Genomic DNA, 17,958 nt, shown 5'->3' on the forward strand with positions numbered 1-17,958 from the left:
TATAGAATTTAGATATCTATATTTTTTTTAAAATGATATTTGTATTCTCTTGTAAAAGAAGAATTTATAGAAAAAAAAGGTATTCAATGAATCAAGAACAAGTTAAGATCAAAAACTATAAAAAAAACTATTTTTCCTATATTTATATTTAACTCTGTTTAATTGGACATTTATTACTTCTCTTAATCTTAAAAAATTCAATTTTCTTACCAAGAATGGAAATTAAAAAACTCGTTTCCCGTGCACTACATTGTGATAACAGCTTTCGATTTAATATTTTTATTTTTTTTAGAATTTTTTTTCATTTCTATTTTTTTTGGTAGTCATTGGAAATCAATTTGATGGTATTAAGTATAGGATAGATCTGTTTAGTTTTGGAAAAATATATCCAGTAAAAATATTTTTCAAGACTATTTTTTTTTTTTTTTTCAATGTATTTCTTTATTTCTCTTTTATTTTATTTATTTAAATAATAATAATTTGAATATTGAAGATAATCAAATTGTTGATAGAAATTTTGTCCATTATCTTGTTTATCATTTTTGTTTGTCTTTTCCATCATTTTATAAATACTATCTTTGACTGTGAGTTGTAAGAGTTCTTGAAGTTGAGCACGACTAAACACATTGTACCATTTGAATCGTTCTTCAGCGACAATGTTTACAATTCTTACACTCTTTTTGATTTGTTCGATACCAACAAGAATCTTGTGAAGTGTGAAAAAGAGTGGTGGGATACAACTGACTCGGAGTGCATGCAATTGTTTCAACTCTTGTTCCTCGCCACCGGCAAATACTCCATCTGGATAGTCTTCAGGACACAACCAACTTTGTTTAATAATAATATCGATACTATCAATTGCATTGTGACCATAATTTAAATTATTTTGACTCCATCTAGCATATTCCTCTTCGATATCCTTTTTTCTTCTTTCGAGATCCAATTTTTGGGCATAAGACTCTTTTCCAGTAAGACGATAGTAAAGAGTTGGTTGAGTAGGACGTTTTGAAAAGTTTTGGAACCAAATGGCAATCTTGTTGATGGCTGCCAAATATTGTGCCCAATTTGTAAACTCTTTGATAATATCGGTGGTTTCAGCTTCGGATCTTGTGCTTTCAAGTCTTGCTTTAATGACAGAATCCTCTGGCAATGAACCAATCAGCTGATGAGCAGCATCAATCTTGTTGTTTTTGATAAATTCTCTGAGAAGTTTGTTGGCTTGAGCAATGGCACCAATGAGTTGAGAGGGACTAATCACCAAATAACCAAGAGCATCGATTTTGTTGATATCATCTTGTGTCGTGGTCGACAATGATTTACTGGTACTCTCTTGTGATGTAATATTGCTGACAACGGTATAGGTAATAGTATCAGTATCCAAACCAAATCTTTCAGCCAAATCCAAACATTGTTGTCTTTCCGATTGACTGGTAATACCTTCCAAAAACTTGGAATAAACCTTGATTTGTAGTTTCTTGCATGTAAGGAATGATGTATACAATGCTACCAAATCATTCTTTTGATTTTCAATCAAATATTCAACATAGGTATTGATAATAACATTTTCTGGTGAATTTTCATCAATTGATGTTGGTATATTTGGTGATCTAAATCTAAAAAATAATACTATAACTACTGCTAATCTATTAAATTCTGGTGTTATTTGTTTTCTAAAAGTAAAATAGAAAAAAATTAATAAACTATTCTATTTTTTTCTATTTTTTTTTCATTTCTTACGAATTAATAATATTTAATAAAGATTTTACTAAAGTAATATAATCATCGGTAATGATCATTTCTTGAATTAAATTATAAGGTTGATTTGATTCAGTTTTAATTTCAGTTGGAGCATTTGTACGAAGAGTGTGGAGGATATCTTTTGGAGTAAAGATGGTTGAAATGGTTGGTTTGGGAGGTGGAAAATCTTCATAGGCAGTTGGAGGAGCAGCAAGACCTTGAATCTCTTGATTCATTTTCTCGTCTACCAATACCTTTACATGAGCCCATAAATAATCATACCAATTACGACAGACTGGAAGAACCGATGGTAAATTGCCACCCAACAAACCATAGATAGCCTTTTCAAATTGATTGGCAGTCGATGCGCTCATTCCATTGCAAGTGGTTCTCCACATGTTTCTATAGGGATTACCAATATCCGATTCACTATCGTATAAACGATCACCCAAAAGAGTTTGAGCACGCCACATTTGTCCAACTTCACGACAAAACTCTGCTGCAAGTTCACGATTACCTGCTCGAATGAGTTGCCAAAGAGTTTGTAGGAATTTGTTTTCTTGTTGTTGATCTTCGTGATCAAGTTTCAAAGTTTGACGTTGAACAGCATCTGGATCAACTTCTTTGACCAATTCAGATTCTTTGGGAGAAGAGTGTGTACGAACATGTCCACCCTTTAAGCGTTCCAATGTATTCTTCCAATAGACATTATCAACATTTAATTTAACATTTGATACCATCTCTTCCAACCAATCCAATATAATAATATTTTCACTCATTTGACTATCTTTATGAATATTATATTGAATAGTATTAACTTGTGATGTTATATCAAGATTTTCTAATTTATCAGTTTCCCTTAGAAAAATTAAAATAAAAGTTAATAATGACTCAAATGTTACCTTTTTACTTTCTACTACATACATTGATGATCTATCTCTTTGATGATAAAGTTTAAATAAAATCTCCCATGTATTCTTTTCCATTTTAAATATTTCTATTAATCTTTCAGTTTCATTTTTATTTGGTAAATAAAATGATTTCTCTATTTGATATTGTAATGAATTTAATCTAAATATATAAAAAATAAATAGAAATAGAAATAGAAATGATTAGATGGGATTGATTGATAAAGGTATCTCTTTTCTTTTATCTTACTTTGATTCACAATAAGATCTAAATAATTGAGCCAATTGTAAAGGTAAATCATTTTCACCGATATTATTATTATTTAATTCCTTTTCAATGATATCATAGTATTGATGATCATCACTCTTTGCATTCTTGTTTTGAAATTCTGATAATTCATCGATAATGTCATTATCTTCGTCTTCCATCATACCTTGATCTTGATCATGTTCAAGATGATCATATCTATGTTGTGATTGTTGTTGAGATCTAAAGTTGTTGTTATCATCGTCACCATCTTCTTCAGGTAAGTTATTTATATTAAATGATGTAGATGTTGAATTAAACAAATTGTTGTTGTTTGTTTGATTATTATTGTTATTATTTGATGTTGACCATAAAGAAGGGTTTTGATAAGATGTTGTATCGAATAAACTACTACTACCACTACTAATACCATTACTCATTCCTCCTCCTCCTCGGTTAATGTTAGAAGAAGAGAATGAACTACTACTTTGATAAAGATTGTCTTCATCATCAGAGTCTCCTCTTCCTCCTCCTCCTCCTATATTTCCCAATGAAGATGTAAACAAGAATGGATTACTCATTTACTCTTTCTTTCTTTAATATCTCTATATAAATATATGAATACAAATCTTTGATTGGATTCGAATCTCTCTCGTCTTGTGCATGATCTTCATTGTTGAAAAAAATAAAAAAAAAACATGGTAATTTTTCTTTTTTGAAAGAAATACATTGATAAATTCTTTATTGATGGTTGGCAGTTTAAAAGAATAGGCAATTTACAAATGACACTATTGGTTAATATTGAATCACTATTCTATTTGGTTAATAGCCACCTTGATCACCAAATTGTTGCAAAATCTTATAATTGAGTGGATTGACTTGTCCGAGCCAATCTGGATGATCGCTTAGTAGCTGCTCCCAGAAATATCCAGCCATCAAGTAGTTTGCTATTTGGCTGGGATGAAAACCGTCCACGGGTTCTGGGCATTTCATCCATTCCAAACAGTAATATTAATTACCAAATAATAATAAGAATGGAAAAAAAAAAAAAAAAAAAAAAAAATAATAGTAATAAAAATAATAATGATGAGAGAGATTAGAGAATAAACAAATGGTGCATGGTAAAGAGGGAGAGGGAATATTATTATTCCAAAAGAAAAGAATGGTTGGTTTGTTAATATATATTATTCTTTAAATTTTTTTTTTTTTTTTTTTTTTTTTTTTACATACCTATAAGTTGATATGTATGTCCTCCACCTTTGATCCACTCGGCATTGACAGCATCGAATGGGAAGTCATAATACTGCATATCAAAATGTTTAAAGGTATAATTACCAATAATTTGAGAATAGACAGAGTTGAGAGAGGCGGCACGTTCAGAGGTATAGTTTCTAACGGTTTCATTTGGGTTCATCCAACCCCAACATGGTGACAATTCGAGACAGTTCAAATAGTCATAGACCATTTCATAGGTGGCACCAATTGGATGTGTACGGTTCCATAAGGTATCCCATAAAACACGGCCGTCAACAAGACCGACAAAAACTACATGACTACCGGCTGGCAATTGAGTGTCGAGGTACTGGAGTGTCTTTAGAATGTTTGCTTCAAACTCTGCATTGGTTGTCATGTCGGAATAGTCATGATGCGGGTTGCATACGTCATTTCCAACTAGCTCCAAAAAGAATAAGACAGGTTTATCATTGACTTGGTCTCTTGCAAAAGAGTTGATATTTCCATCGGCGACACTTGATGAACGTGCACCGTTGACACCAAGGTTTTGGTAGTCTCTATGATTACATAGATTACGGTCACGCATACGTAAGTAGATACTATCGATAATATCATCGGTAGTGGATGCTTGCCAACCTGTATAGGTACCACGCATAGGCCAATCAAACTCTGTCTCTAAAACATCCATCAAACCCTTGTAAGTGGTAGAGTTGATTTGGCTGGCTGTCAAGTACTGTGGTGGTACTGCAAAGTGTGCACCGACACTATCACCACACACAACAACACCCATGGCCGATGAATTACCGCAAAGTTGTTCTTCCCAAGATTGACCTTGTTGATTGGTTCCATAGATACCGTTACAATTCCAATCGACATTTGGGTCACTCGAATCTTGACCAATGGTACCTGGATAAATAGCCTTGTTAAAGTCATCACAATCTCTTCCACGCCAATTGTATCCTCTAAAAGTTGGTTCCATAGAAAACTTGTCACCATCGATATCTTCAATTGGGTCATGGTAACTTGAAAAGATCTTGATCAATCCTTTTAACCATTCCCATGGATTTTCACTAACCTTTTTAATCGATCTCGACGATCCAATGTTGGTGGGTTGACTTGAATATGGACCATTAAAAGTAGCTGTAACATTATTAAATAATCTACATGTTGGTAATGTACAAACGTCTTTTAATGCATGACATACATCGTCTGCCTAAGAGTAGTTATGGAAATCAAAAAGAAAGTAAGAATATGATTTAGTTGACCGATACTATATTTTTTTTGGTCAGATGATATATACATTTTTATATTGATCAAACAAAGTAATGATATCATCACCATAGGTATTAACTAATGATACACAAAGATCTTGGATCTTGTCTGGAAAGAATGAACATATTTCATCCATTGCTCTTTCAACCGATTGTTCATGAATTCCTGAATATTGTTCTACAAGTGTTAATAACTAAAAAAAGAAAAAAAAAAAAGTAAAGAAAAAGTTAGTGGATCACATGACTAAGCTTTTCTTATTTTATTTTTTTGTTGCATTGTATTTACAATTGTACAAGCAGCACACTTAACACCACCACCAGCGCTCATTGATGGCATATTTGATAAAACAGCCAATAATTCTTTTGATTGAAAGAATGATGATGATGCATAGCTACTACTAACTGTTAATAGTGAAAATACTATTAATAAAATAAAGAATAATCTTTTCATCATTTTTCTGAGATAGATGCGAAAAGAGATAAACTAAAAGGATAAAGAATAGGCTTCTTAATCATAGACGAACATGTTCTTCCTTCCCAACGGCGAAGGGTTAGGAGGTAAAATCAGATTGTTCAAATTTAAAAAAGAAATATCTTGTGTTTCGGATCATTGGGGAATCCCAATGAAAACGAAATTGAAAATTCATAAAAGAAAAGATCGTAGCAACGAGATTTGTGTCGGCAATGTCTAGACACTAGGGCTGTTCTCTCTCCTTTTTTTATTTATATATTTTTAAAATAAATAATTTATAATTGATATAGATATTATCAATACCAATAATGCAAATGCATAAATTAATAAGGTGTTGTTGTTTGTTGGTGGTTGTGTAGCTGTTGGTGATTTGATACCAGCCAAAACCAATGAAGAGTCTGGAAATGCAAATTGAAGATGAGGATAATGTTGATAGATGAAATGGATGATTGATATTTGTTTGGTTTCAGCAATACGAGGAATGACATGTGATGATGAAAACTCTTTACCACCCTTTTGATTGTGATAGAGATAGGTTAAAACTGCCAAATGTCCACCCAAAGCTGCACTATCAAAAGCATCACAACTACAATGTTCTTTTTGATTCATTAAAAATGAAACAATATCTAAATATCCATTTCTTGCTGCCTAAAATAAATAAATAGAAAAAAAATAATTAATAAATAAATTATATATTTTCTTTTTTTTTTTTTATATAGTCTTACTCTATCAATTGCATAAACACTACAACGTTCAGTTCTATTATGATAAAGAAATTGAACTATATCTAAATGACCATTTTCAGCTGCCCAATCTAAAGCTTTTATAGAGCAAGGATATTTATGAGGACTATTATGAAGATACATTACAACAGGTAGATGTCCATTTTTTGAAGACCACTCTAGAGCTCTTGTAGTACATCCTTCTGTTCTATGTTGATCCAAATATTGTACAACCAGTAAATGTCCATTTTTTGCAGCACCAGTCATAGCATTGGTAGTAACACCAGTAATGATACAATGATCATTTCCAACAATCAACTCTATTATATCCAAATGTCCATTGGTAGCAATATCATCAATAGAGTTTATAACATGATATTCTTCTTTTTCTTTTGAGCGTGACAATAAAAATTCTACTACTTTGTAATGACCGTTCCTTGCAGCCGAATTAATTGCATTACTAGAGAATTCCAAAGATCTATTTTCAATTAAATAGATTATAGTTTCTAGTTGACCATTCTTTGCAGCCGAATCTATAGATTCGGTTTTTAGATTGCGTTGATTCTTTAGATACCCTTTATCATTTAAAAAGGATAGAATGGGGAGATGTCCTCTTTCAGCGACCATGTTGATTGTCTTTATTCCAATCTCTACTGGTTCTTGAATGGTATCTAATAGGTATTTGAGTATTTCAAGATGTCCATTCTTGGCAGCTCTTTGAATTGCACCCGGTATAAATGTCACTACAAACGGTGCGAGGTATTGTACCATCTCTATATGTCCCATAGCTGCTGCATCTTCGAATCCAGTGGTCCCACCATACTCTGATTTAGTGTAGAGTTTGTGTATGACTAGATATTCCAATAGGTCGACCCTATTATTCTTGATGGCACCTCTAATACCGGGCCAACTTGGTTTTGTCAATTTTGTTGACTCTCCCAACAGACAATCAACTATATTGATATGACCACCCTTGCAAGCAGCATTGATTGCATCGACTTGAAATGGTCTATTTATAGAAAGTAGATACTTTACAGCTTCGAAATGCCCAGCCCTTGAAGCTTCAAGAACCGAGTCTGTTGACTTGTTTCTTATCTTTTTCCAACGAAACAAGTATTCCAAGATATTGACATGACCACCACTACTAGCAACCACCAATGAATTGGGTGTAAATAAAAGATTTGGATACTTGGATTCTATGAATAAAATCATATCCATCTTACCAAACCTTGGCATAAAGTCCAACAATGATTCAAAAGGTACAAAATCTGGTGACCATTTCAACAATTCCTTCAATGTTGACAAGTTACCATTTGGATGTAAACAATAATAATTGATTGCCGATGATCTCTTGCTTTCATCTATCAATTCTCTACTAGGTAGATAATGTTTTATAAATGACCAATCTAATGCATATTTTGATATCATATCCAATGTTGATTCTCTATTGAGAAAGAAAAGAGATGGGGTACTCTTTGATGGAGGAATAAACTCTTTTCCTTTTTTATAAATTAATCTTTCTTTTTTATCTTCATCTTTTGTTTGTTTGTTTATATTGTATGAATGATAACTATGACTATTTAAAATAGATCTATGATATCTTTCATATTCATCTTTATCAATCCTTCCAAACTCTTCAATAAATTGAAATATTAATCTTCTCAAATAACTATTCTTAAATGTTATTAAAATAATAAAACTATTATTATTATTATTATTATTATTATTACTACTACTATTCATTATTTATATATATATATATATATGTATGTCATGTTAATAATAAAATAAAAAGGTGAGAGAACGAAAACCCATCAGATGATCAACAAAGATAAAAGATGAGATGACGAGTCAAAAGTAAAGGGGGGGGGGGGGGGGGGGGTTCGGAACGAATAATAAAATAATATCAATTTTTCATAGGGCATTCCTCAACCTCTCACTACTTTCTCGCAACCTTTTACTTTTTAAACAAATTAAAAGTTTTATTCTGACTTTAGTTTTTTATTTGTATTATTATTTGTTTGTATTATTTCTTTCTATTATTTTAAAACATGCTCAGAACATTCGATCAAGGCACCAAACAACCATATGGTGGTAAAAACCCTAAACCAAACCTCAGATCAAATTCAGGTCAAGCCACAACCAACACAAGCGATAAACTTGACAGTAATTATATTCAAACATTCTCTCTTTTTGTCAGATCTGAGTCTTTATCAATATTTAAATATCCCATATTAAATATTGATAAAAATAATATATTTTAATATCAAATACTTTCTTTTGTTTTATATTTTTAGATAGAGATAATCGTTTTGGATTTTAAATCATCTAATACCTGGATGTTGACAAAATAAAATGAATCTCCCTCATCAGTTGATCAACAAAGAGATGCTCAGTAAAAATTGCGGGATTCAGCGAATTTATCGATATTTTGCATTCCGCATCCTCTCTATTTTCTCGCAACCTTTTTTGCTTTGCATGTACTTCTTTTACTTTTTATTTGTATTATTATTTGTTTGTATTATTTCTTTCTATTATTAAAACATGCTCAGAACATTCGATCAAAGCACCAGACCATACAGTGGTGGAAAAAACCCTAAACCAAACCTCAGAGGTCAAGCCACCACCACTAACCCAAGCGATAAACTTGACAGTAAGTTCTGTCTATAAACATTGATTTGTTATATATATCTAATCAAGTACTTTCTTTCTTCTTTATTACTCATTTGCAGACAGAGAGGGTCATTTTGGATTTTAAAAAGATCAATCCCGACTTTTTATATAAATATATCTCTCTTTTCATCAATAAATATTGATGACAATATCTATATATTTATATAAACAACTCTTTCTATCTTTTCTCTTCTCTCTTTTTATTTATTTTTTAATTTTAATTTTTGTTTAGATTCAATTAATTTTAAAATACCTGGATGTTTGATTGATAATAAGTAGTTGTAAGCTGATGAATTACCATTCTCTAATTCTCTATAGACAGTATCCAAGTTGATTGTTGATTTGTTACCAAATGACTTTAGAATCATAATCCAACCACGTGTAATAGCACTGTCCAACACTGAACTGTCCAACATTGAATCTAGTTTTTTTTGGATTGATTGAAGCTAAATAAAGTGCCAATGAAAGATTACCATCGGAGAGAGTGGCACTCATGGCAATGGGTATAAATTTTCCTAGGTCTGGATAGGATTTTACCAAAAACTGTACAACACTTTTATGACCATACCTAGCCGCATTTGTCAATGCCTCTGCTCCAGGACACCTAACATTACACTGTCTAAATAGATATTGTACAATTGATAGGTGACCTTTAGAAGATGCTCCTTCTATTGCATTTATGGTACATCCTTCTTTGCGATACTGGTGTAAATAAGATACAATGTCCAAGTATCCATTTTCAGCTGCTCGATCCATAGCATCTGTTGTGCATCCTTCACTTCGATTGGAATGTAAAAATTTAATTATATTCAAGTACCCGCCGTTGGCAGCCATATCCATCGCACGTTTAGTGGCCATTGGTCTATCTTTAACGTGATTGTGTAAATACTTTATAATATTTAAATGTCCCATCGATGCAACTTGATCAATTGTATTAATTGAACATCCTTCACTTCTATTATCAATGAGATATTTCAAAACATCAAAGTGTCCCATTCTAGCACATGTAGTCACTGTATCTGCACAACAAACTTCTGTTCTATTTTCATTTAAAAATCTAACAATCTCTAAATGATTTCCTTTTGATGCTTCTTTAATTGCATTTAAACATCCTTCTGTTCTATTAAAATGTAAAAACTAAAAAAGAAAATAAATAAATAAATAATTAAAATATTTATCTTTAAGAGTTGTATATATATATTTACCTTTACAATATCAAAATGACCATTTTTACTAGATTTATCCAATGCATCTTTTGAACAACCTTCAGTTCTATTATTATGAAGAAATAATAATATATCCAATCTACCTTTAGATGCTGCTGAATCCATTGCTTCTTTTGTAAATGGTTTCCCATTCTCATGTAATAATTCAATAATTGATAAATGTCCATTAAAACTATAATTAAAAACAATTAAATTAATACTTGATTAATCGATTAATATTATTAATTTATATTTACCTTGCCATACGAGAAGCTTTAAAAGTACAAGGAAATGATTTATCAATTAGATATTTAACAATTTCGTAATGACCAGCTTTACTTGAACTGTCAATTGCTTTTGATGTTCCTCCTTCTTTACGATGTTCAATGAGGTATTGAACAATATTGAGGTGACCATTTTTAGCGGCCTTATCCAATACCTTTGGTGTAAATGGATTGAAATCTACTAAATTACAAGTGGATTGATATTGATGTAATAGTTGAATTACTTTGTAGTGACCTCTTGTTGCTGCAATTAGACAAGATTCCTTTGAAAATCTTTCAACCAATTTATTGGTCAATAAATATTCCACCATCTCTGCATGCCCATTCTCTGCAGCCCAATCAATTGAAAGATCTGAACATCCTTCTGTTCTATTCTCTCTTAGAAATTTAACAACTAAACAAAAAAACAAAATAAAATATTAAATTAATTAATTAGATTAAATTCATATTATATGTATGCTATGTTGTATATTTACTATCCAAATGATTATTTTCACATGCATAATCCATTGGAGATGTAGTTATACCTGTTAAACCAATTCCATGTAAATACTAAATAAATAAAAATATTAAATAAAGTTAATCATATGTGACACATAGTATGTCTAATTTCAACTCGTTTCATACCTTTACAACATCAAGATGACCATATCTCGCAGCATTGAAAAGAGCATTATTATGAGAATAGTTATTCTCTTTTCTTATTTCAATGAGCCATTTTAAAATTGACAAATGACCATTTAATGAAGCTTCTACGACTGCACGCTTGGTTGTACCCTCTAGTCTATTGGCATGCAACCATTGTACTATGTTTAGGTAACCTTTTTGAGAAGCTAGACACATAGCATTGGTAGATGCAACGATGGTATCACGATAACGATTGTGAAGGTATTGTAGAATATCTAGATGACCAGCCTCTGACACATCATCCAACACATGACTATTTGGTTCAAAATCTGGTGACCACTTGTCGATCAACATTTCAAGAGTTTGAAGAGTTGCATTTGGATGTGAACAATAGAGATTGATTGCAATCGATCTTTTGCTATCATCTATTGTATCTTTTGGTGGTAGATAGTGTTTGACAAAATGCCAAGGTAGAGCGAATTTAGATACCAGGTCAAGTTGTCTTGAATGCCAACGTTCACTTGTAGCATGTTGTATGATCTCTTTGCCTTTGGTAAATAGTAACTTTTTAGTTTGCATATAGTAGTTATCTACATTGTTGGGTGTATCTTCTAAACTGGCTCTTTCAATATCCGAAACGACACCAATCTCTTTAAATATCCTATTCCTAAGATACAATGATCTAAATATATTATTAATTAATAATATATTAATATCAATATTTCTATTCATCCTTATTGTAAATGTTAATAGTAGCTGCAAGTGAACATTCGTAGAACTTCAATTGTGTGAATTATAAGTTTCTCAATTTTTTCGCTATGAATAACATTCCATTGAAAGATGATGATCCAACTCAACCCAATTTTTTAATTTACATACTTGTACAGATAGACAAACGCGAGATAATCGAAACTTTGTTATCAAACTTATCATTATAGTAATTAGACCAATATATCATAGTCATTGTACATAAGATTTGTTGCATTGATATCCTATATTTATGACTAAAAGAGAAAGTATGTACAAAAACAATTTATAGCCAAAAATAAATCACCATTACTAACTACCAATTTGTTAAAGAACTCCATAAAAAACTTTATCAAGACTTTTGTGATCGATCCAAAGAGGCTAACATTAAAGGAAAGAATACAGATTGTAGACAAAAATCGTTTCAAGAACACTCTCGCAGAAAATATCGCAAAGATGACAAGTTGCCACTCGATTGTGTGTTTGATTTGGTCATCGGAGAAGATCACTATACCGCCTTTCAAGTGTTTAGCGCTGCGAAAGCCGCTTCGGAATGCTTTAAAAAGAAATCAAACACGAAATCCTATCAGTCTTTTCCTCTTTGGACGATCCACCCGATCAATATCCTCCACGGAATCGTAGCCGAACACATGCTTAAAAAAGATGATAACCATTCTCTTTTTATATGCCGGGGACACTTTGTCCGTGTCAACAACAACGACCCACACCATTCTGACCACAAGAACTATGCATATTGTATCCTCCCCTCCTGCCCAGATGTGTACAAAGTAGACGATAGTACATGGACAGCACCTGAAGATCTCAAAACAACTATCATTCAGTGCCTTCGTGATAAGACCATCCCCCAAGACCTCAAAACCGCAGTCTGGATTTGTGCATTCGTGGCAGCCATGATGACCATAGACTCTCGTCTCGTTGGTTCCACCGACTTCCAGTTCATACGCCTCCACCCCGTTGCTGGACCAGTAATGCGAGAGTTCATGTTATCCTTTCGCCAGTGGAATGCGGAGATCACCAACATCAAAGAAACGAAAGGAATATTATTTATTTTTTTATATTCCTATCGTTTTGCTCACCAGATATGGGAAAATCTCTCACCCAAAATCTCCAGCCAGAGCATAAAACGGAGTTACCCAGCCTTTGCCTCGCAATTACAAGCTTTACAAAATAAAGTGGTTCGTATTATCACCCCAGGTGAAACGGAGATAAGTCCAGGTAAAAGTTTGGTGGATGCTTTTGCTCAGGACATCATGGATATTGGTCTCGGAAAGACTTTTCTTGGAATCCCATCCACTGTACTCCCGAGCCCAACACCATATTCTACCAAAAAATATTTTGACGAGACGATAAGAAAACCAATTTTCCGGGATTCAAGCTCTGATCCGTCAATAAACCCAGGTAGCGCGTTTGCTGAGATTGCAGTCGGCATGGCATTCTCTGAGCTAGTCAGGTATGACCTTGCTCTGATGGATACCATTTGCTTCTCCCAGTTACCCCTCAACAAATTCGAGTCCCAAGACCAGAGATATTACTCTGAGCACCCGCACCCTCAAAAGAATAAATCTTGGACCTCCCCCTATGGTGATATGGTAAAGAACAATAGGTGGGCAGGTACTTGGCCAATGTCACACAACGGATCGGTGGCTGATGCACAAAAATCAGCTGGTGATGATGGACGTCTTACTGCCGTGGAGCTCAAATCCATGCGGCTCTATGTCCGCAGCATTCTCGTGGAATCAGAAGATGCATATATGTGTCCTCGTTGGCTGATTGATGGTGTGGATACGAGGAAAACACTCGCAACAACTGTTGCTCCTAAACTGCTCGTCGAATATTTTTCAAAAGAGATCGATTTTTTCTCACGTCAATCTTTGGATAGGGAGTGTTTGTTAAAACCAGATGTATCTGATTTCCAAAGACAGTTGTACGACATTTTAATACGTTCTCTGCCAAAAACACAACGCAATTAAAAAGTTAAATTCAATGTATGTACTCTCACATCTATTGAGTCATATTTAATCTTATTATTTATTCTTTGTTTATTTTTTAGATTTCAATTCAAGTGTAAATACAACAACGGATCCATTAAAACCAACAACCTCATTTGATATTAATGGTGTTGATTTCCAATTTGAAATTGTATAAATTCAAGAGTTAAATGAAAATGAAGAAATTGCAAAACAATTATTAGTAGACAAATGGAATTCAACGATTACAACAATCAATCCAACAACTATTACCAATCTAAAATATTCAAAATCTGTAAAACTACAATTAAAAAAAAGAGCGAAATAATAAAAATATAATTTTTTTACTCTTCGCATCGCACCATGATAATCAAGCTTGATTACAATTGTAAAAATTTTACTTTTACATTTCTTTTTTTTTTAATTTATTTTTTATTAAAATGAAAACACTTCACATATATAGATAATTGCAGTCTGTGTCAACAGACAAAGTCTGCAGATCTGAAAGACATCGAAAGAAAAGATCAGAGAATTCGAGCGCAGCTGGGATACTTCCAAAAACAACTAATTTTTTCGATTTTTCGTATGTTTAGTTGTGCTCTTAACATACGAAACCTAGTCTGGCGAAGTCTTTCGGTTGGTTCTAGAATAGAAAACAACTAATAGATCAAACCATAGATAAAAATAAATAATCAACAACAATACATATTTCATAATATCAGCTATTTTATTGATTTTTGGAAGAGTATGTGTATCACAAGAATTAATTCTTTCGCAATCAGAATGTATGTATTATCAATTAGAATGGTAAAAGATATCGATATCTTATATTAATCTTTGTTTAATCTTTTTTAGTGAATAGTGCAATCTTTAAAATTCAACAATTTGGAATACCTGCCATACCACAAGATCAATCACTTTGTAATTATGGACCACCTGCTATATTTAAATGTAGTAGTGGTACTGGAGGAGGATATCATATTGATTCAATGTAATATATATATCTATATCTATATCTATATTTACTTTAATTTTTATTAACTATTCCTCTTTTGCAAAATTAAGATCAATAACAGGAGTAATATTTACAAATGTTGGAGATCCAAATGTAACAATACAATTAGATTTTCCACAAGTTACTTCAATCTATTTATCCAATACACTTGTTAGAAATACTAGTATTAATTTTTTAGATTATGTCAAAAATCTACCTTTTTTATCAAAATTTTAGTATGTCTTTATAAATTATCTATTTTACTTTTGACTTTAATAACTTTTCTTTTTACTTTTTAGTACAGGAGTAAATACATTGGTAAATGTTCCAAATGATTTCTTATCAACTATGCCAAATATGAGAATTTTGGAATTACATCAAATATCAAACATACCGAGAGGTATATTAAATCATCCTGGTTTGACTTTACTTTCATTGGGAGCTACTGCTTTGAAACAGCTGGTATAAATGAATCGACGGTCAACCTTCCATCATTACAAACATTTACACTCAATTTTGTACCGAGTGCACCTGAAACGATTTCAATTACACCAGAGACAATGCCAAAACTTACTTTAGTTTAAACGTTGGAAGAGTGCAAAAGTTACAGTTAAATTAAACTCGTCAACTTGTACAGCATTGGTTTTGACTGGTGGTGCAGACAAGATTTTTGTGTACAACTGGTACATCCAGAGGTATTGGGTGATTTTTTTTTATCTGGAGCCCTAACCACTTGGACACCAAAAGATTTTAAATATTATCCAAATGTATTTTCTCTTTATTTCATGGAGTCAATTTTTGACAATATCCAATCACCAATGCATACCCTCCAAAATTAACCTCTCTTGCCATTGTCTTTTCTAATTTAACAACTATTCCAAATATCCCTTTACCTCCTTCTTTAAATTTATTGTATGTATAAAAAGAAAATATTAATTTAAAATATTTTATTTACTCTTTTCTCTCTATTTATAGTCAAGTATTTTCAAATAATCTATTAAATGTTCCATGGGATATTTTTAATAATACAAGACCATCACTTCCAATTGTATTGACTGATAATGATAATCTTGTTGGAACAGTTCCAGAGTCAATGTGTAGATTCAAATTAAAGATTCAAAATACCTCTATTACAAGTGTTCCATCATGTTTTTGGTGTTATCCAGCTTTGGATCAAGTCTTTGTAACTAGTCTTGAAAGACCTCCCAATTTCATTTGTCCAGTAACATTTGATAATCAAACCATTGTCACTAGGGCTGGAGAAGGTTTGGTGACTGGGTCAGATTTGGGTTGGGGGTTTAAAACCAGTGAATATACTCTTTTACCAATCATCCCAAACCAAAGTTTAAAAATTCAAATACCAAACTTTGGATCCTATCTTTTAGCTCAACCAAAGGTTTTATCAGTAAACCTTTCAACCAATGCCAATACATCTTATAATCTAAATGTATTAGAAGCCGGTATCATCCTTTCTCCTCTTTACACAATTTCACCTATACTCAACAACCATCCAATCTACAATTCATCATTTTATTTCAAAATTTAAATTTAAATCTACAACATCAAGTTGGATTAAATTCTTCATTACCTTGTAATATTTTATCAATCTCTTCAGTCTCTATTACTTGTAATACTAGTAATATACCTGATCCTGGTAGTATTAAATTATTTATTTAATTTTATTCCAAGTATGTTTAAAAATCAAAAAATCAAAGTAAAATTATTTAATATTAATTCATTTACTATTTTTTTAGAATACCCAACAGTTACATCTGGAATTGTAAATGATAATAATAATAATTGAACAAAATTAATTAGTTTATATGGTTATTATGGTAATTTAAATCAAACCAACCCTTCTGTAATGATTAATAATACATTGATATGTAATATTGGATTTATAAATGATAGATTAATTAATTGTACCATCGAAACAATTAATCAAAATTATGGACCAGCTTCTGTCAAAGTTCAAATGAATAATCTTCAATATTTTAAAAATGATGTACTTTATTTTTATCCTCCCAACAAATAATAATAATAATAATAATAATAATAATAATAATAATAATAATACAGATCTTTTAAAACAATGTCAAGAAACAACTTTGAATTGTTTTGGTAATGGTCAATGTAATGAGTTTGGTAAATGTGATTGTATTGAAAACTATAATCCAATTGATAATTGTTTAACAAAATGTATGTATTAAAAGTTCCAATAATCATTTTTAAACAATTTATTTACTTTTTTTTTCCCAAATAATCAAAGTATTGAAATTTGTCAACAAGCAAGTGATGAAATCAAAAAAATATCATATGACCTATCATCAAGTAGTATTCAATATCTAAGAGTATTAAAAGATGGAATTCAATTTACAGGTAGATTCTTGGATTATATTGTATCTGATGGTCGTAATACCTATTCAAGAACACAATTAGTATCATTAACACCATCAGAACAATCAACCACGGAATCTATAGCATTGATTGGTATTTTATTACCACAATGTCAATCATGTATTATTGATCCTGATTTTACACCTTTGTTGGTTGATACAAGTCAAAGTCAATGTGGTGACAACCCATCAAATAATAACACATGGAAGATTATTGTTGGTGTAACAATTGGTGGAGCCATATTTATTGCTGCTATTACAGGTTTAATTATTTATGCTAAAAGATATACCAATATAAAATATTCAAACTCTGTAAAGTTGTCTAAAATGAATCAATAAATAAAATGTTGTAAGGAAATATTATTATTTCTCTTTTTCGAAATTCCCAGCTATTTTCAAAATTAAATTTTTTTTCAAATTTTTTTTGATCATCATGATCATGTGTCTTTTTGTC

The 17,958-nt window shown here is 31.6% G+C and overlaps 5 protein-coding genes across 5 annotated transcripts; 2 read left to right on the forward strand and 3 right to left on the reverse strand.

Moving 5' to 3' along the window:
* Nucleotides 1–457: 457 nt before the first annotated feature.
* Nucleotides 458–3,473, reverse strand: nup107 (nucleoporin; the record flags this gene model as incomplete). The annotated part of the gene is made up of 4 exons (XM_004359841.1): nucleotides 458–1,670; nucleotides 1,738–2,595; nucleotides 2,662–2,808; nucleotides 2,896–3,473. The coding sequence occupies 4 exons, from the start codon at nucleotides 3,471–3,473 to the stop codon at nucleotides 458–460; spliced, it is 2,796 nt and encodes a 931-aa protein (XP_004359898.1).
* A 241-nt stretch (nucleotides 3,474–3,714) lies between these two features.
* Nucleotides 3,715–8,333, reverse strand: DFA_01937 (Acyloxyacyl hydrolase; the record flags this gene model as incomplete). Its single annotated transcript, XM_004359842.1, has 6 exons — nucleotides 3,715–3,839; nucleotides 4,123–5,338; nucleotides 5,426–5,590; nucleotides 5,683–5,816; nucleotides 6,246–6,516; nucleotides 6,594–8,333. 6 exons carry the CDS (start codon nucleotides 8,331–8,333, stop codon nucleotides 3,715–3,717), a joined length of 3,651 nt encoding a protein of 1,216 aa, XP_004359899.1.
* Nucleotides 8,334–9,463: 1,130 nt separating this feature from the next.
* DFA_01938 (uncharacterized protein) lies at nucleotides 9,464–12,111 on the reverse strand (the record flags this gene model as incomplete). The annotated part of the gene is made up of 7 exons (XM_004359843.1): nucleotides 9,464–9,619; nucleotides 9,678–9,878; nucleotides 9,984–10,400; nucleotides 10,469–10,661; nucleotides 10,726–11,146; nucleotides 11,229–11,304; nucleotides 11,380–12,111. 7 exons carry the CDS (start codon nucleotides 12,109–12,111, stop codon nucleotides 9,464–9,466), a joined length of 2,196 nt encoding a protein of 731 aa, XP_004359900.1.
* A 268-nt stretch (nucleotides 12,112–12,379) lies between these two features.
* On the forward strand, nucleotides 12,380–16,912 carry DFA_01939 (uncharacterized protein; the record flags this gene model as incomplete). The annotated part of the gene is made up of 13 exons (XM_004359844.1): nucleotides 12,380–12,395; nucleotides 12,460–13,597; nucleotides 13,751–14,031; nucleotides 14,198–14,286; nucleotides 14,578–14,605; nucleotides 14,837–14,899; nucleotides 14,970–15,105; nucleotides 15,180–15,344; nucleotides 15,408–15,570; nucleotides 15,688–15,782; nucleotides 16,084–16,568; nucleotides 16,676–16,765; nucleotides 16,863–16,912. 13 exons carry the CDS (start codon nucleotides 12,380–12,382, stop codon nucleotides 16,910–16,912), a joined length of 2,799 nt encoding a protein of 932 aa, XP_004359901.1.
* A 196-nt stretch (nucleotides 16,913–17,108) lies between these two features.
* On the forward strand, nucleotides 17,109–17,843 carry DFA_01940 (uncharacterized protein; the record flags this gene model as incomplete). The annotated part of the gene is made up of 2 exons (XM_004359845.1): nucleotides 17,109–17,307; nucleotides 17,398–17,843. 2 exons carry the CDS (start codon nucleotides 17,109–17,111, stop codon nucleotides 17,841–17,843), a joined length of 645 nt encoding a protein of 214 aa, XP_004359902.1.
* Between the last annotated feature and the right edge of the window lie 115 nt (nucleotides 17,844–17,958).

This window comes from Cavenderia fasciculata (assembly GCF_000203815.1).
Source record: "Cavenderia fasciculata unplaced genomic scaffold Scf_Dfasci-F-a-25c12.r2-5, whole genome shotgun sequence".
Lineage (NCBI taxonomy): Eukaryota > Evosea > Eumycetozoa > Acytosteliales > Cavenderiaceae > Cavenderia > Cavenderia fasciculata.